This window comes from Carettochelys insculpta, chromosome 5 (assembly GCF_033958435.1).
Source record: "Carettochelys insculpta isolate YL-2023 chromosome 5, ASM3395843v1, whole genome shotgun sequence".
Taxonomy (NCBI): Eukaryota; Metazoa; Chordata; order Testudines; family Carettochelyidae; genus Carettochelys; species Carettochelys insculpta.
In genome coordinates this window covers 34,142,218-34,165,475 of record NC_134141.1, presented here as the reverse complement: position 1 = coordinate 34,165,475, position 23,258 = coordinate 34,142,218, and the positions used below count along the sequence as shown (strand labels likewise).

The 23,258-nt window shown below is 37.8% G+C and overlaps 1 protein-coding gene across 5 annotated transcripts in view; it reads left to right on the top strand.

The window, feature by feature from the left end:
- The window catches only part of NFIB (nuclear factor I B), a 252,079-nt gene that overhangs the window by 200,629 nt on the left and 28,192 nt on the right, over nucleotides 1-23,258 (top strand). For 2 of the 5 annotated variants that reach the window (XM_074994907.1, XM_074994905.1), the window contains exons 8-10: nucleotides 4,409-4,593; nucleotides 17,107-17,245; nucleotides 22,048-22,130. In XM_074994907.1, coding sequence (XP_074851008.1) covers nucleotides 4,409-4,593; nucleotides 17,107-17,245; nucleotides 22,048-22,130 — 407 coding nt within the window. Of the gene's footprint in view, nucleotides 1-4,408; nucleotides 4,594-17,106; nucleotides 17,273-22,047; nucleotides 22,131-23,258 lie in introns of all 5 variants that reach the window. The other 3 variants (XM_074994906.1, XM_074994903.1, XM_074994909.1) reach the window with 2 other exon arrangements.

Here is a 23,258-nt window from a genome sequence, read left to right as displayed (position 1 = left end):
GTGAAAAGGTAGTAGAACATGTTGCTGATTTTGAGGTATTCCTGGAGGAATCCTCATTAAAGACAGTGCAGGTAGCCCTTCACAATGGCTTGCAATAGTCAAACTAAAATTAACCTGTGAATGAAAGTAAATGTAATCTAAATGAAAGAACTCACTGAACACAATGAACCCTCCCCCATCTTTTTCTACTAGCATATTATATTTATATGCCTTAATAGGATTTCATTTACTGTCATACATAATGGAAGCCTCAAAATTACAAAACAGTGTTAAACACCTGCATTAGAAAATGAATTGATGATGGTGCCTCCTTTGAGGAGGAGAGACCAAGTGCGCCACTATTTTATGAAACTTCTTTCACAGCATATTGCTGGAGGTTCATAATGGAACTCCCTCGGACATTAATGGGGGTTGCATTTTTGAGTTAAGGGGAACTGTGGTCATTGTGCTGTAACAGCTTGTCAAGTTAATTATACAGTGTGGGATTTTTTAGCATAGTTATTTATGGCCATTTTTCTTAACTCTCTGGTTTAAGATTTGGCACTGCTGGGGGTTCATCTAACATTATGTACCAAATAATATTCCTTGAATGGCATGGATTATGGAATGTTAAACCAGACTGGAATATTTTTGTTTTGTAGATTTAAAGAGCAGTTGTACTCTCAGAAGTTATTCCTTTATGTTTTTCCCCATCTCATTGACATCGTGTTCGTATTTATTAAGTGATGTTATGAAGAGATGTTATTTTTTATTAATATCCAACTCAACAACACATGCTGGGATTGGAGGACAATTAAAGCTGTTTCTGATTTGTAGATGGACTCTACAAACAGAAATTAGTTAGCAATATTGTATATGATGTGTGCGCCAGAAGAGATGTCCATTTATTCTCTTGTAGCTCTGTTGGTTCTGCAGACCTTATATGGCTGCATCTACACTAGCAAGTTCTTTCAAAAAAAAAAAAAAAAAAAAGGACTTTTCTGCAATTCCCCACATAGCATCTACATGCAAAGGCCATTTCTACGCAGAAGGGGCCTCCGAAAGAAAGACTTCCTTCTGGAAGTCCCCCCAGGGTCCGCGTTTCTACACGGCATTTTGGAGTCCGGAAGAAAGGTCTTCCGGACTCCAAATCACATGACGTTATGCTAATGAGGTGTGGGGAATTTGCATCTGCGCCTCATTAGCATCTTTCGCTCCCTGTATTAACATGTGCAGAAATGTGTAGAAATGGCCCTGTGTAGAAATGGCCAAAATGTGCCCTTTCAATCTGAAATGGAAAGAATTAAGCACTTCTTCCAGTGGCCCTCTTCCTCTCCCAGATGTGGAAGAGCTTCTTTTTCCAAAAGATTCTTTCTGAAAAAAGAAAAAAAAAACATACATAGATACCCCAGGGGCCCGTTTTTCAAAAAAGCAGTCTTCGTGATGATTGATTTTTCAATCCCTGGCACATTCTTTCAAAAGAGCGGGGCGCCTGTGTAGACACTCTGTTGAAAGAGCGGATCAAATTTTTGATTTGCTTTTGTGTGTGTGGATGTGCTCTTTCAAAAGAAGAAGCTGGGAGTAGATCTCTTAAGGGGGAAGCTGCCTTAGCTTTTTTCCGACCATACCCATGGTTTAATCAAACCTTATATTTATTTTCATGTGTAATAGTTAGTATGTTATGTGACAATGCGCAACATACAGCAACCAGCCTACTAATACTGTAAATGTAGTACTTGCTTTCCACCAGTCTTGACCTGCTTTCCACCAGGACTGTCCCAAATTGCTGCTCTCAGTGCTGGAGTACCTTCAGGCCACAGTTTTTTCTTGCCACCCCAGCTGTGGAAGCTCACTTTGCAAAGACCACCTTTCAGTCAGCTCTCACTTTTGCCTTCACTTACTGCCTGTTCTGTTAGTTTGCATTTTTTGTTATAGCAGAACCTGGAGAGAGGTTGTCACACGCATTGGCTACAGTGGGGTGACAGGGAAACCTGCACCCTGAAAGGGGCACGGCCTCAGGCAAAAGGGGCGGAGCAGGGCTAGCTTCCTACAGGCAGTGTCAGTGCTACACAAAGTGCACTGTTCAGACAGCCCTCAGCACTGCCCTAAGCTCCAAGGCTGCAGCTGCTGCCTTATTAGTGTAGGCCAGGAGGTCCAGGCCCCTTTGCATTGCCGGTCCCATGTGCAATGGCCCTCTCTGCCCCTCTCCCTACTCCACTGTTGATGGGCCTGATTGGCTGCCTTATTTGGCTCCATCCCATACTCAATAGCATCTATGGGAAGTGGCCCTAGGGAGAGGAAACCGTGGTGATCAACAGATGAACATGGGAGAAGGAAGTAAGAGGAAACTAACATAAGAAGAGAGGTGCATTAAAAGAAGAGGAATGGGGGATGGGCACTGGTCTGTGTAGACATGAAATGGATGAGCAGACCCAACATCCACTGTTCCCAAGGAAAAGACAAAAGTCAAGGAGAGCTATGAAGAGTTTTAGGGAGACCTGAAAGAGCACAGATCATTGGGGACTTGTCTACATGTGCCCCTATCTTCAAAGGGGGCAAGTTATTCAGGGCGACGGGAGCTTACTAATGAAGTGCTGCAGTGAATATGCAGCACTTCATTAGGCTGATTCTCCCGCGCGGCAACTTTGAAGTGTCAAATTTCGAAGTGCTGGCATGCATGTAGCCACACTTAGAAGTGCCCGTGGCTACATGCATGCCAGCACTTTGAAATTTGACACTGCAAAGTTGCCGCGCGGGAGAATCAGCCTAATGAAGTGCTGCATATTCACTGCAGCTCTTCATTAGTAAGCTCCTATCACCCTGATTAACACGCCCCTTTTGAAGTTGGTGGCAAGTGTAGACCCAGCCTGGAAATCACATGTAATACTGGTAGTTGTAGTTCCCATCTTATTTTGAGAACTGCATCTGGAAATTGTTTCCATATAGTGACCTATTTACTATCATGTGGCTTCACTGCTTTTTTTTTAAATCTCTAGGATGTAGAACAGACACACAGTTGTGGGTATGGTTGTGGATAATGTCACTAGGTAGATATCAAACATAGGTTCTGACTTCAGCTCAGAAATGGGAGATAATTAATTAAGCTGATTAGATGGAGCCCAATTTTTTAAATTTGGTATATAAATAGGATAGTTAGATCTGACTTAGGTATCCTGTGTCACCAATTTGAAAATTAGATACTCTGTCTCTGTGTGATGTGCTTTGGGATTTATCAGCAACATCCTGATGTCTTTTTATTATATAGTTAACTTTTATTAATCCTCAACTCAAAAAGTTGAACATAGAAATTTAATTAAAATTAAATAAAAGAAATTAAAAAGTACAAGGAGAGGAGAATTGTAAAGCTGAGACCAATGCAGTGTTGGTGCTGATACAATTTAGAATCAGAATTATTGTGCAGATAAGTAGATATACATTAAGCAATTAGGTGGTGAGCACATTATAAAATATCTCGGAAAGACAGATCTCCTTACACCATCCTTCCTAACTAAAATATAGGCACAACTCTTTTCTCCCATTTTAGTCATTCTTTTCCTTTTAGTAAGGTACAAAATAAGTGCCCTCTATATATATATAATGAGGAGTGGAAAGTGATTTCTATATACTGTAATAATGTAACAATCTCCACTCTTGGCTTGACGCCTGGGCAGTAACAGAACATTCTGTACATTCTTTTCATTGTGAAAACATTGCTGGTTGTTTAGACATTACATATAGTCTATAGATAGAGAACTGTGTGTTTGTGGGGGCTGGGAAGAAAGACAATGCCAAGAGAATACGTATGGGATTGATCCTTTTTTGTTTGCGTGAGATATTTTCATAGGTTGCAATGGTTTCCCAGGCCCTGAAGTTGAACGTTCATTAGCATTTTCACAATGGTCAGCTAATTATTCATGGTACTACTGCCTAGTAATTATTGCTCCTGTCCCCACATGAGACAGGTACTGTACAATGCAGTGAGGAACCACTGGCTGTCTCTGAGAACTCAATGAGTTTGTTCTTCTTTGTTGAGCTGCTGTGGAAAAAAAAATGGGTCTTATTTATTTACATATTTGTTTGATTCTTCTGGCCTCTTGAGATGAAAACTTTAAAACTGAAGCATGTTTCCTGCTGGGAAATTGTTGCATTTAAAGAAAAGTTAACTCAAGTGATGGTGTAATCCATTAAAGAAAAAAAACCTAAACAAAATGTGGCATTGCTGGATTTGGAATAACAGCACTTCTCTGTTCCCTGGGGCTCTGCCAGGAAGGGAGAGGGAATGAGAGGTTAGTATTTTAAAATACTGTAGCTAAGTAATTCATTGTGCCAATTCACAACTAACTTTTATTTTCTCTCTGTGACACACAGGTAAAAACTTATGCAAGAAACAACACTATATATTAAATCATTTTCATTTTATCTTCTCTAGTCATCTCAACCAGAACTCCACCGCCACCTTCGCCATTGCCATTTCCAGCACAAGCTATTCTTCCTCCTGCCCCGTCTAGCTACTTCTCTCATCCAACAATCAGATATCCTCCCCATCTGAATCCTCAGGATACTCTGAAGAATTATGTACCTTCTTATGACCCGTCCAGTCCTCAGACGAGCCAGGTACTGTAAAAATAAACAATCCAAAAGAATTCCTATGAAGATTGTGTATTCCTCCTGAGTGTTTAGCCTTGATTGTATCTCAGTAGTCCAGGTACCATAGCACTGAGCATACACAATTCAAGTTTTTTTCAGCTGGATAAAAAAGGCTGTTTGTTGGAGCAGATTAGTTGTAGCTACTCATTGTTGCTTTGTGGAGCATAAGAGAGATACGTGTTCTGAATGATCCAGTAGCAAAAACAGAAGGGAGCCTAATCCCACAGTCCTCTTGCACACAGAATTCTTCTATGGGAGTTCCGCGTGCAGCAAAGCTGGAGGAAAGGTACATAGCTCAAAGGAGTGTGACATTTGCAGAAAAATCACAGTAATTCACACCTTTGATTTATGTGGTAAAACAAAGATGAAGTGCTTGCTTCAGGGCGGAGCAAAGAATGTGTTTAATGTAAATGCCATGCACAAAAAAAGAACCTGCAAGTATATTTATAAGCAACTATTAAGAAAACTTTGGCAAGATAATACTTCCAAGGTTTCATAGATATTTAAGAGTTCTTTCCACAGGACATGAAAACACATCAGTAATGACTGTCAGATAGAACCAGATTTGGGGTTTTTTTTTAATTCCTTATGTAAGGCGCATACAACAGCACTTGTGTTTTCTGGCAGCTATATTGAATCAAACTTGTTTCTCACATGCAACGTTAATGTGGTTTTCATTAGAGGAATAATTTGCAAAGGACTTTTATGCAAGAGTGTTTTCCATGATAGAATCAGCACATAACATTAACATGTGATCTCTGCTATAGGACAAACAGCAGTTGAGCCCTGGTCTGTCAATACGGAGTATTTCCAATGTCAGTGTAATGTATCTTCACTGCTTGATCTGGTTTCTTATTTTGCTGCCATGTTGAAAGTGCTCTTGTGAAGACCTGCATTGTAACTCACATTTTAATATGTTTTGAGAGAGATTCAGGAGTATAGTTTATCGCAAAATTGCTGAAATGATAGTGTATTCACTCAAAGCATTCTTCCTCCAAGCCCCCACCCCCCAAAATCTTAGAAGACTGATATTGTCAACTGAGAAGAATATGAAAAAATTGTTCTGATAAGTATGTTTACCACACCTGGTGGAAGAAGGGCCTTTCTGCATGCATTTCAGGCAGTGCTGTGGTAGAACTTCAGAATGAATCAAAGTTTGTATACTGAATAACAGATAAGGCTCCCACTCGGTTGTTCCAAAAGTCAATCTGGTTATTTGGTTAACTGGTTAACTGCCTAACAGTTGGATCCAGCTGCAGAGCTTTTTCACATTTAAGAGAATAGGTTGATCTATAAATCTGTGAGTCATTTTGGAAGGAAAAGGACAAATAGTGTGATTTTTAATTGGCTGTAATATTCATGCTAATTAAATCAAATGATGGAACTGGATTATTTCAGTTTTAGACTACAAATTGTTGTCAGTGCATGGATTAAAATTCTCTCGGTTCCATGTATCATTTTTGCTGAAACTCAGCTGGGAGCAGTGCACATAGGACTTTATTTTAATTTGTGTAAATTTTTCGTTAATAACAAACCCTAATTAAGACATCCATTAAAAGTCCTGAACTTTAATTCAGTGTGGAAAATCTTAGAGTTCTATTAGTTTTTTTTTAAACTGATGTCTTAATTAGGCACTGTTAAGAGAAAATTATGCAAATTAAAATCAAGTCCTCAGTGTTATGTATTTCCTTAATTATTCAGTGCTCATTTTACTTACATTTCAATGATCCATATATATTAAAATGTCAATTAGGTAATAATACCTCAATGTTCCATGTTTTGCTTCAGATTATAAAGGTAAAATGCACCTTCTAAATGAGGTATCTCATTCTCTTTCTACCACTTACAAACGTATTCTCTTGTGGTTTTAATATTGTGAAGTATATTTATTGAGCAGAAGAAGCTGTATCAGCTTTTCATCAAGGAAAACCTACTTCCTTGCTAAGAGCTGCCAATGAAAGAGTGTTAATTTGAAAGTGAAGTTTTACTTTGCTGATGCTTTCAGACTAGTAGCAAGCTGAACACATTTCCCATTCTTGTCTTGTTGCATGTGAGGGGAAAATGGGACAAACTGTCTTTGATTTACTTCTTTTGTCACCTTTCATAACTTCTACATTAGGGGAATGTTTTTCATTTCATCTGATGTTTTTGAGTTAATTTCTGAAGGGTTTGAGTGAAGCAAAGTTAAATGTCATAGTACAATCTTCTACTTAAACGGTTCTTTTAATTTCTTATTAATTATTACCAATAGTATCGCATTTATATTTATTCATCAAAATTTCCATCACAAATGCATGGTACACAAAGAATTTGCATGCCCAAACCCAGCCGTCACGTGTGGATAACAACTACAGGATGTGTCCTCTCTAAAACTGTTTTTTAAAAAAAAAAAGAGAGAATTTTTTTTCTTCTGAAAAGAAGCAGCCGTCTGTGAAGTTTCAGTGACAAAAGAGAATTGTTCTGTTACAATGGTGTGCTTTGAGCCAAACCAGTTTTTCTTTTCTAAATAATACATGATTTTTTTATTCCAACAAATTTAATGATTAGAAAATGCAAAGCTGCATCTGTAGAAATACCACATCAAACTTAATTATATTTTCCCACCTCAAAACATGTTCATTGGGATTTCAAAAGAAAAATTATGATGATAGTCTTATTTCCAGCTTTAGAAATAGAAAGAATGGATATCCTGACAGCATTTACCTATAATGAACTGTTCCTCCCCAACATCTTTCAGTAATACACTAATTTAGATTGTTACGACAAGCAACTGAAATGCCTTGTACTCCCCACAGCAATTTTGAGATTAATTACATTACTGCTGTACCCATTATAGTAAGACAGTCATGCTAGTCAATGGAATATTTTAAACAAAATTAGTTTAAAGATATAGAACTCTCATAAGTTTCCACAGGGAAAAGCAGTGGACAGTCTTCTTTACATAATGTTAAATGCTCCAAATTACATGTGATGAACAGTCATGAGGTTCAAACAGTCCCTGAAGTAAATGTAAAAATAAAAAATGATTTAACAGCTGAGGGACCTAAAACAAAAGAGAGAGTCAGGACTCCTAATCTCAGTATTCAAGTCATATGTGCTTTTTATCATCTACTCTGACTGGAGAGTAGGTAAATAAATATGTTCAATGTAAAACGAAGTCGCCAATAAGCACCTATACCTATAATAGGGTAGGGTAAAATATCTCGATATTTCCAGTTCTTCTTGATCTGCAAGTAAACACATTTTTACTAGAGCACAGGTGTGTTTTTTTTTGTTAATCCTTTTGACTCTTGTTTAGGGTGCACATAAACGTGCATTCTTATTCTGAAAGGGTGCTAGTCCCTCTGCATTTAAGGAGGACAGTGACATTACAAGTGTGATAGTCCATCACTATATCTTTTTACCAAAAAACAAAATGAAACAAAACAAAAATCAATCCACCCGTATCTACTTTGTCTGTACTATGTGTATGTTTGTTAAGGAGTGGATGTCTGGATGCTCATTTCCCATTAAAATCAATTAAAACTGGGTATTCCTATCTTTTAGATCGTTTTGGTAATCTGTGTCTGCGTATGTACACTTACATTGTATTTTTAGCATATTTAAAATGTATTAATAATCCGGAGTGTTGTATGATTAAACCAATACAAAGCATTAAAAAACACGTTAAGATGCAGTTGGGGACAGTTCTGGACAGTTCACAAAATAGAATAACCTAATAAACCAAGCAAGCTGCCCCAATATGCAAAAGGAAATGGTTTCTAAATGAATACAAAAAATAATAAAGAAGGGTTAATAGCTATAAAAAAAGAAAAGTGACAACAAAGAAAACAGTGAAGGAGAATCCTTCAAAAGAGCATCTAGGCTTTCACAAAGGGCTGAATTTCAGCCCAACCTCAGTTGTCTACACTGCAACTTTACAGCTCCCTGGTTTAAGCCCTATGAACCCAAGTCAGATGAATGGGCCAGGCATTTGTGTTTTTATTGCAATTTAGACATACCTTTGCAGACTTGTCGTTAGAGAGTTCCACAGTTGAGGAGCCTAGAATGAGAAAACCCTGCTCTCTTTCTCATGCAGCCTGAACTCAGGTATTGAGAAATCAAGGTAAGATAAGAAATGACTCAGATAGGGCCTGGATTATGAAGGGCAATGCTTACAAGTAGTAAAACTTCAAACTGTGCTTTTAGGTAAAATGGCATCAGTTCAGATCTCAGTGAGTGAGTGTAGAGTAAGGATCCTGTTCCCATTGATATTAATAATTTACACTTGTACTAAACTGAAGTCCCTGTGAGCTTCTGTCATCTCATTGGCTAGAAGTTTCTGGCAGCAGTAAAGAATGATACTTGTGCTGGTTTGCAAATGTGTTTAATTAATGGTTCTGGCTTTATGTGAAAACTGTGACTGCTGAGCCACTAGGGAATAACAGCTTCTGGAAGCTGGTAAGGCTGTCTGTTTTCCTGTTTTAGTTGCTTGGAATATTCTTTCTTTGCTGAATAAAAGATGGATGTACTCGTGAGGGTGGGTGCTTTGTGATTCTTCTGTTTATGACTGCCAGCAAATTAACAGTAATGATATCTTGTTTGACTCAGATCTTGTTGGTCTTCAGTTGGGCTGGTTAAAGGATTTCCTGTTTTTTCCCCAAAGAGAACTGTGACAGACTAGATGAATAGGAAAAAAAAGTGTGTTTTTGTGGGGCTTTTGTTTTTTGTTTTGCTTTGGATGTAGTGGGGATCTTTCATTTACTGATAACTAAGAAATTTGAATCATCTTGGACATTTGTATCAGAGATTCCCTGCACAAGACATTACTCTAGATAAAAGCTAGTGCAATATTTTTAATTTTAATTGGGAGGTAAAGGTAAAATACTGGCATATCTAAGGTCACCCTCAAAGCCTGGTGACAAGCAGTTTAAATATTCCATTTGCAATTTTAAGGTAGTATTTTTAATACCTTTCACTCATGTTTAGTTTATAAAAAACACCAAATGGTAAGTTTCTTGTGTGTACTGATTGCATTTAACCCAACGTATTTTAAACCAAAAGCAAAATATATCTTCAAAGAGGCTTCCTTTCCCATATCTATAGATATAGATATAAACACACATCTGATAGCTTTTAAGACATGTATCTAAACAGAGATGGAATTTGCCCCCTTATCTTAAACTAGCAGATTTACCCAGCACTGCTCTATCCTTAATTCAGATAAAGTTTTTTGAAAATAAAAGGAAAATGTACATGCTTTATTTAAATGATAGTGTTATTTTTATTGTTAATTTTTATTTTGGATTTTTAAAAAAGAGATTATTAAAATTTGCCTTTTTATTTTTTTTAGTAAATTTTTAAATGGGATTTTTCATTCATCCCTATCAACGCTTATCATTTACTATGTTTTAACAACAAAAAGGGGGGACTATAGTCAACATAGTCAATTGGATTTCCAGTATCATTTTCTTCTGGTTCTCAAACCTTAAGCATTGATTTAGCTGTGCCAAAACAGAACACTACTCCAGATTTCTGTTTTATCTTTTTTTCCTGTAAAGTTACTAGAGAAGCAATCCCATTCCTGGCTCATCCTATTTCTCTGGCTCATCTTGGTTGTCTCTTTCAACATTCACTCAGTTATGCCAGTTTTGAGGACTGTACTTGATTTGGTGATTCTATGTCTTTTCTGAATGGGTTTATGAGAAGCAATTCCATTCCCGGCACAACCCAACCCTTTTGTTGCTTTAAATTATTATAAGAGGAATCTGTATTCTGAATTTGGTGGTCCAAGCTCTTACCTTTAGGAGCTGTTCTTGAACAAACAGACTAACTCTCCAAAATATGCAATAGATTGTAAATGAACTCAGGCGTTTTCAGATCACTAGGAAAGCTGTGTTCCAGCTTGAAGTGTCCTCATCTCATACACCTGAAACTAACTAGCCAATTGATATTTAAATCTGGGCATTTGTACCTCAAGTTCTCCAGCTGCTCAGCGCTATCATAGCAGGACATAGGGAGAGAGGTGCTTTCTCAGACAGATTGGACTCAAGCCCTTATAGATGAATGTCAATGGCCAAATGGCTCCCAGAATGTAATAAGGAGACAATGCTGTTGGCCAAGAACTGATTTAATAATTTTCTAAGCTAACTCCAGCAGACAGGTAGCTTCATGCTAACCATATGAAGCTTCTGTGTGAGATCTCCAGGGTAGTTGCATGTAGAGTGCTTTTAATGACTCCATCAGGATGCTCACAAAAGCTTGGATGTCTATAGTGAAACCTGTATCTGAGAGAACTGATTATGCATATATTACCAGATATACGTGGAAAAATGATAGGAATAAGGGGATTTCGAAGTTGCCGGGGTCCTTTCAAAAAGGAGCCCCGTCTGGGCGAGCTGCACGGTGGCGAGCCGTGGCAATTTTGAAGTGCCGCGGCTGCCAGCATGCTAATGAGGCGCTGAATATGGATTTCAGCTCTTCATTAGTAAACTTCGAAATGGCCATTTTGAAGTTTTGGGCTAGTGTAGACATGGCCATAGTGTATATGGAAGGGTGAAAGACTTTTTCTGAAATACGTGGAAGTGGTTTCCCAAGTGCCTATACCGCAGAAGGTCATGGAATTAAGATTTTAGTTTTAAGCTCTGATTAAGTCAATAAGTTTCTATCAAACTTCTCTTCAGTTATAATCCCAAGGATACAGTTGCTTAAAAAGGAATTTTACTTGGGTGTAGACTTAAAAGAAATTTGCTATCTTATATCTGTGAACACATCATTGCACATTCAACCCAAATTAAACCTTCTGTTTGGATGTCAGTCCTGACTGGCATGGCCGTATCTCATAAACTGAATGTGGGATTGAAAGGACAGTCACATTTGCTTCCAAAAACTGAGATAAAGAAGAGAAAATAGGAGCATCAACAGAAGAGAGGATTTGGGAAGTTCTATGAGAGTCTATGTGCAAGAAGATTGATGTTGATTACAGACAATCAGTCTCTGGATCAAATTCCTACATTGAAAATCAGGATGTTACAGGTACACCCTAATTTTAGAACGTCTCAGAAAGTAGACATGACCTTCATAAAACCAAATATAAATTTCTATTCAGATTTTGGTTATGGTTTGGCAAATCAAAGTTTACATGTGGAAAACACTGTTAGCAATTGTATTATATAGACTGTGATTTATTCCAATGACATCAAGTACAAGTCATCTGAAAAAACATAGGAACCTTTCCATTGTTCCAGTTGAATGCTTCTTGGCTCAAGCCATATTCAGTTCAAATAAATAAGTTAACCACAACAGTGGGCTTTCAATATGGCTTTATGAAACCTTTTGCAAGCCAGATTTCTGGTAGGACTGTCTGAAAACAATTTGCACAAGTTTTTTTATGATAGTCAAATGTTGATCAGGCTGTAGAATTGGTGACTGTGTAGCATGATCTCTGCCAAAAGCCCCTAACTGTAGTGACCTCTGTATCCTGCAATCTCAGTGGGCTTAAAACTCATGATAGAGAATGTGTAACAACCTTCATTGACTGTTCCTAAAAAGAAAAATGGAAAGTCAGGGTATCCAGAAGTAACAGAAACAGGTCAGGCTAGGCTGTTTGCAGCAGCTTTTGTGAGCCAATGCCATTGTGTGATACCTCCCAACTTGTACAGCAGGAGCTAAATGTTCATTTAAAATGCTTCTAGTTTTGCAGTTACAAAGATAACCCCAAAAGTGTGAATTCATTGTAAAATAATACACTGATGTCAGAATAAGTTTATAGATGGGCTGAAATTGTAGCTTTGAGAACACAATGAACTGACCTATTTGTCTAAAAATGTTATCTCTGAAGCCCAATTATGACTATTTAAACACAATGTTTTTCACTGCTGATCACAGTATGAAAGAAAAAACGGGGTGATAATAAATGGAGCATATTTTGCCATCGTGAACAGGTGATTTTTTGTTTATAGACAGAATTTGTTCTCTCGCAAAACCAAAAGTTTTTTAAAAAAAAATATTTGCCCCATTTAGATTTCTGAGAGACAGTGGTTCTTAATTATCAAACAATAGTTCTTAATAACGGAAAATTTTCAGGTAAGAATTATTAGAGAAGAATGATGTAAATTAAACCTCTGTGACCAGGTGCTTATCTGCAGCCAAGATTAAACCAAACTTTAAGTAAGTAAAATAAAGGGTTAGATGTAGCAGCCTGCCCTGTTTCACTGCCATCCTCTCGGCCAGGAGTGCAGAGGGCTGAGGCTGGAGCACTTTGCTTCCCATTGCCACAGTGAAGCACCGTGATCTGTTGTCCTGGGAGATACCGGTGGAGCAGATCCAGTTGCAGAGTTGCTCTTTTCTCCATTTCCCTGTAGCTCCCGCCTCCATGATCAGCATGGGGGTCCCTGCTGCTGCCAGCCCCACCCTGCCCAGGGCCCTGTGGGCTCACCTGAATATGGGGGATTGTCCTATCCATAGGATGCCCCAGACCATCCTATGGAGGAGATGGCTCTGCACATGTTACCCAGGCCAGAGGGAGATGTCAGCAGCAGTTTGGAGTTAGCTGCTGGAAACTGCTCTCACCATGCTGTGCTGGTAGTAGTGGCAGCAGGGGCCCCAAGGTTGTTCTAATTTGCTTGTAGGTGGCAGGCAGGCTGGGGACACAATGGGGTGGGGTCCGCACAGTCCCAGAGCTGCTGCCATGGTGGGGGATCCTGCTGGCCCACTAGTAGAGTTTTAGGACTGGCAGTGGCCCTAAGGTAAGTTGAGTTTGAGACCCCTGACCTAGGTTCTAAGAGTCACTGGTGGGGGCAGGCGCTCACTGTGTAGATACACTCTGTGAGGCAAGAATTTCTCTTCTGATTGGCTGGTGGGTATGGAATAGGTGCTATTTCTTTGTGTCTGCTAGGTGAATTATTGCTTATGGAGAGTAAATGTTAAATATGGGCTTTGAACATTGTTTAATTCAGCAAAGAAAGGGTTCATTTTCTTGGACCATCTGCACAAAGGCTAAGCTGGAATCCATGTGAGCTGTTGCATTCTTGTTGACCAGAATCGCTAGGGAACAGTAAAAGGTGATACATTGTTGCACTTGTGCTGGACTCCAGCTGTATCCATTTAATTAAGTTGAGTCTGGTTTTGAATGCAGAGCTGCTTTTGGATGACACTGGCTGTTTTAATCATAAATTCCTAGGAATCTCGGAATCCCTTTTTTTTTTTTTAATATTAAAAGCGAAGCACTTTTGGTAGGAAGTTTAAGCAGTTTCTTTTTAGTTCTTCAATACGTAACAGAAACCAAGTCCTAAAAGGTTATTGTGCTCCCCACAGATCTCTAACTACACCCAATAACCACTTAAAGAACTCAGGCCACTAATCCTGTCCATTGGACTATCTACACAGTCCACATATCACGGAGTATGGTATTTAACCTCTTTCACCGACTTCTAAAAAGAAAAAAAATCAAAACCTAATTCATAAGAACAGCCAGTGTGTGCTTATAAGGATTTTCATTCTTTGGGGGCAAGCTTATTTTACCACATGGCTGTGGTTTTATGAGTTATGAATGATGACGCGTGCCTCACGAAAAAGCTTCAAGAACCGCACATTGTCCAGTGACATATATTACTTCTATATTCACTACGCATTTTGCTTTATTAGTGTGACATCTGTGAACAGACTGTATTGTCAAACACTTCTCCCTGTTTCATTTGCCCTCTGCCCACCCATCCATTTTTCCCAGGATGACTTATAATAGTCCAAACTCTGGAACAGCTCCTAACAACCTCTGCATTTTAAAAAGAGAAAAAAGAGCAGCAACCAGATAATTTTTTTCTTTTTCCCCAGAAATACGAATTTTCCTATCAAAATTACAGTATTCAACCCTCAACAATTTAAGTTCTGATACATTGTAATATATTATAGATAAAAATACCTTCTAAATACCTACTTTCCAGTAGGCTGCAGTAAATGATTCTTGGGACATCTCAGTATTTAAGACCTTAAAATATTAAAGATGGGTAAGATATTTTAGATTTTTTTAGAGGTTTCTGAAGTTCTTCTAATTACATTTTTCCTTAAATTCAGAAGTATCAGCCTTTGACATAGTGGTAATTAAGACTCCTGATTTTACAGGCAAAAGATACTTAAATTAATACCCATAAACATGGAACTATCTAAAATATTGTTAAAATGGGGGGTTACTGAAACATATGAAATATGTGGATGTATGTGAAATATACATAATACGTAATGGTGTAGTGTGATAGTAAGATTTTATTGGTACTGGAAGAAAGATCTGTGTAACTTATTTATAGGTTCATGATTTATAAGTAGTGGCGATAGCCAAACAGATGATGATTAATTTTATACTGTACCATTATGTATTCAGTGTATATTGTCTTGTATATATTAATGTGCCCCTGTTTTTCTTTTAAAGTTCCTATCACAAGGATTGAATGATTTGGAGGGAAAAATATATATATATATCCAGTTGAAAGTTTCATACAATAGAGAAAATAAATGGAGCATCAACAACATGTTTTCAGCACAATAGTACCTTTCATGCCTATGACCAGTTATTGCCTTTGTAATTTGAAACTGTTTTTAGATCTGATATTAACAATGTATATAATGGTGTCTGTTTTCCCGTTACTAAAAGCCCACACATCACAGTAGAAGAATAAATCCCATAGTAGCTACAACTTATTGAGCTGTATGTCAGATCATCCTTTAGTTCATAGCCTCACAAGATCCAAGTACAATATCATGTTTAAGAAAGAATTTAAATTTGCTTCCTTTAGTGGAGTCATTGATTAACAATTTGTCATTAATTTAACATTTTTCTATTGCTTTTCATCATAGAACTAGAGAATTTAGATATCAAAATAACCTATTTTATCAACTAATAAGCTTTCCTGTCCATGCATAATTTTCTCTATTTGTACATATTTGTCCTGCCAATATTTACTATTGTTTAGTCACCTGAATTATAAAAGACTTAAAGGAAGAGGCTCCCGTCATCTTTTTGGGAGACGATTCCACAGTATAATAGATCATATTGTCAAGAAGTTTTTCCCTAATATTTTTTTAACATTTCCTATTTATTTCCTCCCATTACTCCCAGATTATACTTCCAAATAATTCCTTCTGATCATTTGTTTTTACATCCTGCACATATTGGCAGTTGTCATGACAACAAATAATTATTGCCTAGCTAAACTAATCACATTTATCCTCTTAACCTTTCCTTGTAAATCAGTCCATCCAGATTCTTTAATTATGTTTCTTTCTAATTTGTCAATATTTTCATCATAAAAAATTACCCAGAAGTTGATGCATTATGTTTTATTTATTTATTACATTTATACTTTAACAGCCCTTTAAAGTTCACAGAAGAAATAAACAATTTCTGGCTAAATGTAAGTTTTTGCTTTATTGTAATTAACTCGGCCAGTCTTTTGGTCACTTAAAATATTTAGGGCCAAATTTAGCTCTTGGATAAGCCAATAGCTCAAAGAATGTTGCCACGTATATGCGTGCATTGAAGATAGCACTTAACACCAGTTGTGTCATAGATCTAAGTACAGATTCTAGTACATCCTGTATGTGAGTTCGTGGAAAGAGTTGATATGACTCACTACACTCCTGAAATGTACAGAATTCACAGTTCAAAGGGGCATGTTCTGGTGGGCCTGGGGCCAGATGGCAGCATCTACACATTTTAGTGCCTCCTTCTCTGGTCCCCTATGCAACCTTCCCTTCTTTTATTAGTCAGACTTCAGGCATGTGCAGAAAACAAACAGCTGTGTGCTTGTTCTACATATATTCTAAGCCAGCCAGAATATTGGCCCACACTAAGGCAGTTTTTGCAGTGTAATGTGTGCTTTTGTTAAATGCTTCAGGATCTGTGTTTGGCTAGCTGAATCTTACTATATAAGCAGCCTTGCTATAATAAAATATTTTGATGAAAATCAAACTAAGAATAACATTTAACTGATCAGAACGTTACTGTGAATCAAATATATGGGGCCTAGTGTCCTGTCTGCTAAGTATACTATGTATAAATACCTTCTAGGTGAACCTCTCTAGTCCGACACTCTTGGGACCTGATTGGTGCCGTACAAGAGAATTTGCCAAACCACAGGAAGTCAGTATTGTCTAGCAGCATTGTCAATAGTTCCACTGTTTACTGCACTCTTAGAAGACATTTAGGGATAAATTAGAGTTCAATAATGGCACAGAACACTGAGAGACAGGTATGGTGGCTGTGAACAAACTTTATGGTATCACAGGAAACTTGGCTGATTAAAATCATGGCAGACCATGGATGTTGCTGGATGAAGATGTGCCGGACTAGAGAGATTCAACCTGTACGTTAGTTTATAACTATTACACGTTCTGGCGCATAGATACTGTGGTGATGAGCATTCTACAAATCCCTAGGAGACGTTGGTAGATTTTTATAGACCACAATATGTATGTTTCACAAGGCATTGTTTTGGTTTTGTTTTGTAGCCTAACAGCAGTGGTCAAGTAGTAGGCAAAGTGCCTGGCCATTTTACTCCAGTTTTGGCACCCTCTCCCCATCACAGTGCGGTGAGACCTGTGACTCTGACCATGACAGATACTAAACCCATCACTACATCCACTGAAGGTGAGGCATCTTCACCTACAGCAACCAGTAAGTATTTCTCTAGGAAACAGAAAATGTCCATCGAAGGTTCAATATGATTTCAAATTAAGGCCAAAAAAGGTGCCTTTTCCTACTATTTGACCAGGTGGATGCTCATGGTTTACACTGAGAACAAACATGATCTGACCACAAAGCTTTTCCTCCTCAAATTTCATTCATAGCACCATGTTACATGAATGGATGTTTGTGACATGACAACAAATATATGAAGGGAAAAGCATATTTATCTGAGCATCACCCATTGAGAATTAATGAAACATGATTGTTCATTGAAGGTGGACATTGTAATGACATTGAGAAGCACACTAAGATGGCAGGATTTCAAACAACCACACTTGGATTCCAAAAAAGAGATTAGATAATTGCTCCTCAATGAGCTTTCCTACAGAAATAAATCTTTGTTACAAAGCAGACTGAATCAGAGCTATGATCACTGCATGTTATATAGGTTGTGTAGTTAGCAAATATAAAATGATGTGGCATATACTAAAGGATATTTTAATTCACTGCCCTTGATTCTACAAGAGTTGGCTTAATTGCATCTGCTTTGTAATGCCTTGAAATTTTTGTGTACCTTTGTACACAATGTGCTCAGCATCATATTATTTATCCTATTATCTTCAATGGAATTGCAACCATGGAAGTATGTGCAATGTACATGCAAATGTCATTTGCTTATTTTTGTTTGGGATAATCATTTCATATCCAGTTGCTACGCTTTTGTTAAAAAAAATTAGGTAAATACTGTTCCTGACCTTTTAGGAGTTCAGAGGGCCAACACTACTTAGTACCGATGAATAGCAACTTTTGTAGAGAAAATGCCTGATCAGACTCTTTAGCTGAAATTTCTATCTTTCAAGGGGGTAGTCAGAAGCTAAATGATGTTTGTCAAACCAGAGAAACAAAAAATGCCTACCATGCATGAAAGAATATAGATTTCTGTGGGATCAGTTATATTAAAAGGAATCATTTTAATTACACTAGGTATCCACATTGTGAATGTGTTCTCTAGACATTGGATTATAATTATTCAAACCTATAAATCATATTTTGAGATATTTGTCATTTTAAGCTCTTATTTTTAATATGAAATAGAGTTTGTGCAAGTAACACTTAAGAGGGAAACTGAATAAGGACCTGTTACAAAGAGAAGTAAGTTATTCCAAAAGACAACTACAGTTTTATTAATAACTAATAATTGATAGGATTATAGAAATATTTTAGTAATTCATTTGGGATAGCAAAAGAGGCTCCTGGGGTACTAAATATTGGACTGGATTAACACACTCTTTGCTGCTTTATGGTATAAATTTTGCTCCTTTGAGGTGCTTCTATTTCTGTTATGTTCAGGGGCAAATAAGAAGTTAATCACAGAATTCCAGGGCTTGAAGGGACCTCAGGAGGTCATCTAGTCCAGCCCCCTGCCTAAAAGCCCTAAAGCAGGATCAACCTCAACTAAATCATCCCAGCCATGACTATATCAAGCTGGGACTTAAAAATCTCTAGGGATGGAGATTCCACCACCTCTCTCAGTAACTCGTTTCAGTGCTTCACCACCCTCCCGGTGAAATAGTTTTTCCTAATATCCAACCTATACCTCTCCTCTGTAACTTCAGAGCATTGCTCTTTGTTCTGCCATCTGTCACCACTGAGAACAGTCTCTCTCCATCCTCTTTAGAACCCCCTTTCAGGAATATGAAGCCCTGCTGTCAAATTGCCCCTCAGTCTTCTCTTCTGCATGCGATATAAGCCAAATCCCTCAGCCTCTCCTCATAGGTCATATGCTCTAGCCCCTCAATCATTTTCATTGCCCTCCTCTGAATCCGCTCCAATGTGTCCACATTCTTTCTGGATGCAGTACTCCAGATGTGGTCTCTCCAGTGCCTCTCATCCACTGTAATCTCCAGGTCCTCTTCTACTGCACTGCTGCTTAACCAGTCTGTCCTGAGCCTGTAACAATGCTTGGGATTCTTCCATCCCAAGTGCAGGACTCTACGCTTGTCCTTGTTGAATCTCATCAGATTTCTTTTGGCCCAATCCTCCAATTTGTCTCGGTCACTCTGGACCCTATCCCTACCCCCAATGTATCTACTTGTCCCCCTAGCTTAGTGTCATCTGCAAATTTGCTGAGGGTGTAATCCATCACCTCATCTGGGTCCTTAATAAAGATGTTGAACAATACTGGCCCTACAACCAATCCTGGGGGCACTCCACTTGAAACCGACCACCAACCAAACTTTGAGCCTTTGACCACTACCCCTTGGGCCCATCTGTCAAGCCAGCTTTCTATTTATTTTACAGTCCATGTATCCAATCCATATTTACTTAACTTATGGGCAAGAATGTTGTGGGAGACTGTATCAAAAGCTATGCTAAAGTCAAGGTTTACCAGATCCATTGACTTTCCCATGTCCACAGAGCTAGTTACCTCATCATATTGGTCAGGCACAACTTGCTCTTGGTGAATCCATGTTGACTATTCTTGATCACTCTGCCCTCTTCCAAGTACTTGGATACCCTCCTTGATTTTTCCAGGGACTGAGGCAATGCTGATTGATTTATAGTACTCTGGATTGTCCTTCATTCCTTTGTTAAATATGGGCACTACATTTGCCTTTTCCAGTCATCTGGGATGTTTCCTGATCTCGGTTTTCAAGGTAATGGCCAAAGGCTCTGCAGTGGCATCTGCCAATTCCATAAGTACCCTGGGATGCATTAAATCCAGGCCTATGGATTTGTGTACCTCTAGCTTTTCTACGTAGCTCCTAACCTGTTAATTCTCTAACCCTTCACCTAACTCTTCTCCTCAAGGTGATAGAGGAACTTTGATCTAAATTTGGCTTGGGTTATTTATGGTTTCAACCTAGTTTCTGTTTGTCAAAATCACACAATGTGGCATAATTGTCTGTCTGTGCTCAAGAGGGGTTGTGGTTTGGAATAAGAGGGGAAAGAAGATCAAGTCGGTTTATCAGAGCTGCAAGAAGAAGCTTATACTCTACCTGACATATTAAGGCCTAATTCAAGAAATCTTTTTAGAAGGAAACTGACCTTTTTTGTGCCTTAATATTTGTACAGATAATTAAGGTGAAGCATGGGATTTCCAAAAGAGCTGAAAGAAATTAGCAACACCATTTTTCTGAATTTCAGTGGAACTTGAGCACCTACATCTTTTATGGCCCGTTGATATGATGCCTCATTCTGCATGCAGCACATCACCATCGCTACTGCATGTACATGAAAAGTGTTGTACGCATACCATTTGAATGTGCAAATTGTATGTACAAGTGGCAGCACAGAAACATTACATGCACAAGTGAAAATTTGCCGGTAACTAGTAAAGAAAACGAAAACTGAAGAAAGATATCCTGCTGATCTTAATATTCATGTCCTTATGCCAAAGAGCTTCACACATGCATCTCATAGGTTAATTTGACCCAAATAATTTTTTAAAACTTTGGACATTTATTTTTAACAAACAATTAATTATGAAAATATTTTATGTTTGTTTGTCTAATAAGTTGACAAATTGTTCAGAACTAGAACGAAAACAGACTTTTAAAACGTTTCTGACAAGGGACTCCACAGTCTGGAACCAGGATTTATTTCTAATATCTGATCCATTTTATGGCTCTCTGTCAGTGAAAAGGGTGTTTGCTGTAAAAAGCCATATTAAAAATCCTCAGAAATTCTGAAAGTTTTTATTTTTTTTCTGTATAATTTGAACCTCAAACAGCTAATTAGCTAAAATCTCTAGCCAGCTTCCTCATTCTGTTCTCAATCTTCAAGTCCATTCCGTTTGGCAGCTCTGCTTTGATCACTAATAGAAGTGTCAGTTGTAATGATAATTGTTGCAATGTCATGCTCTACTCACACTGAGGTAGTGAGACCACATAGGCTAGTAATTGCCATGAGGAGGTAATGATTTTTTCATTCACTAATGATCTAGGCCAGATATGAGTGGAGACTCACAGGTGAAGGGTTCCAGTTCCCTTTACCAATCGCTTGAGGCACCTGGTTCTCCCCACAGATTTTTCTAAGTTTCTGAACCACAGAAGGGAGAAAATGTACTGAAATAGCACCCAAGTGAAAGCCGTTTTGTAGCATGTAAAATAGCTGACTGTTTTATGTTATGCTGCACAGCTAAAGTTAACTCCTTTCTCTAGTCAGTGCTGATCACATTGCATCCTTTTTCCAATGGATTGTAAAGATTAATTTCACGCCACATCAGCAAATCAAGTTTAAAGGCTCAATTTTAAGTAATTAACCAATTTTTTCAGATAAATTTTCTGATCCGCATTCACAAATAGAAGAATTAGTGTAAATTAGTAGGTCTTGCTCGTAACGGTGTAACTCCTTTGACTTCATTAGATGTTTGTATTAGTGTAATTGATGTGTATTGGTATAACTAACATAAATTGGAGGTCCATAACTCAGGCTTAGGACACTGAAATGCAGTGCTTCCTTGAACTATTTGTAATATTCTGTAACCAGAGGAATTATTATTCTAATTAGAAGCTTAATTCTGACTTCATAGTCACACATGCAGGTTCCATTGAAGTGAATGGGAATTGAACATGCTGTGCAACTAAGGGCTGAATTTGGCCCCATGTTTCTTTTGCATTACTAGCAAAAGAAATCCACAGACACTTCCTATACATTGCAAATCATAACTCTGGATCTCTCATATCTGTACCGTACGTGCACAGGGTAATAACTGGCAGGTCGCTATTCTTTATCAATGTGTTTTGTTCTTCCTTAATCAGCCTACACAGCCTCAGGCACATCCCAAGCCAATCGATATGTGGGACTAAGCCCAAGGGACCCATCCTTCCTACACCAGCAACAGGTGGGCAAGTTTCACATAGGTGTAATAATATAGACAAGCTTTTGCAATAGTACCTTTCTACGCTATGCCACTGACATCTTGGATTAGAATGGGATCCTAATGGTTTTAATATATGTTATATGAAGACTAGAAATGGTAGAGACAAAAACCCCTCTAAAAACATTAATTTAACAGATGCTTTTGTTTCTTAGACCTGTGCCATTTTAAGGAACTTTTTATAATGCCACCTTCAATTATTTTCTTTTTGAAAAACATAAAGTAGATTTTGTAAGTGGATATTAAGGGTATGTCTGTGTAAAGAGTGCAAGGGACAAAAGCGAGAACGTACTTCAAAACCGATCAAAATTAACCAAAATTAAACAGTACAAATTATGATTGTCAAGCTATTTCATATTTTCCAGATATCGATTGCATTGTAGTTCCAGAAGATGAGTTATAAAACCAAATTCTCAATTCAACACATCATCATTCCTAGTTTAAATTGGTTTACTGATTTCAGATGTGATAAAAACACATTTTTGTTCTAGTTTCTTGCATCCTTTATGTTTCAAGTAGCATTTTAAGTTTCACATCTCATTAATGCTGTAAATTTAATGCAAATGAAGTGTTTATCCAAACTGTGAAAATATACAGCCGAGGTTAGTGGTGGTTTATAAACAAATTAGCTGCACTCAATAGCAGAGCCATGCAAGTACAGAAATCCCACATTGCTAGTAACAGTATAACACAAATTCAGATACTTAGCAAAGTAAATATACTGTATGATGTATGTGTATGCTTCTCCCAGAACCTGGCAGCAGAGGAGTTCGAAATTAACAAGAAAATGTTACAAGTTTAAAAAATGAATATAGCATAAAAAAGGGGTGTTAAGTAGCTCCTATTTATTATATAGTATTTTTTCTCAGGTTTGGGTTTGTGTCAACAGTTGGTATTCATGACAATTTTATTTTATCCGACATGCTCTGAGTTTATTGCGACTTAGCTAAACTGTGTTGCATGTGACCCTCCTATCCCTACCCATTCCAAGGCCAAGATGGCAGTATGTATATATTAAAGATTACCACATGCAGAATTCAGAGACAATAATAAGATGATAGTTTATTCAAGATAATGGTATTTTGTCAGCTT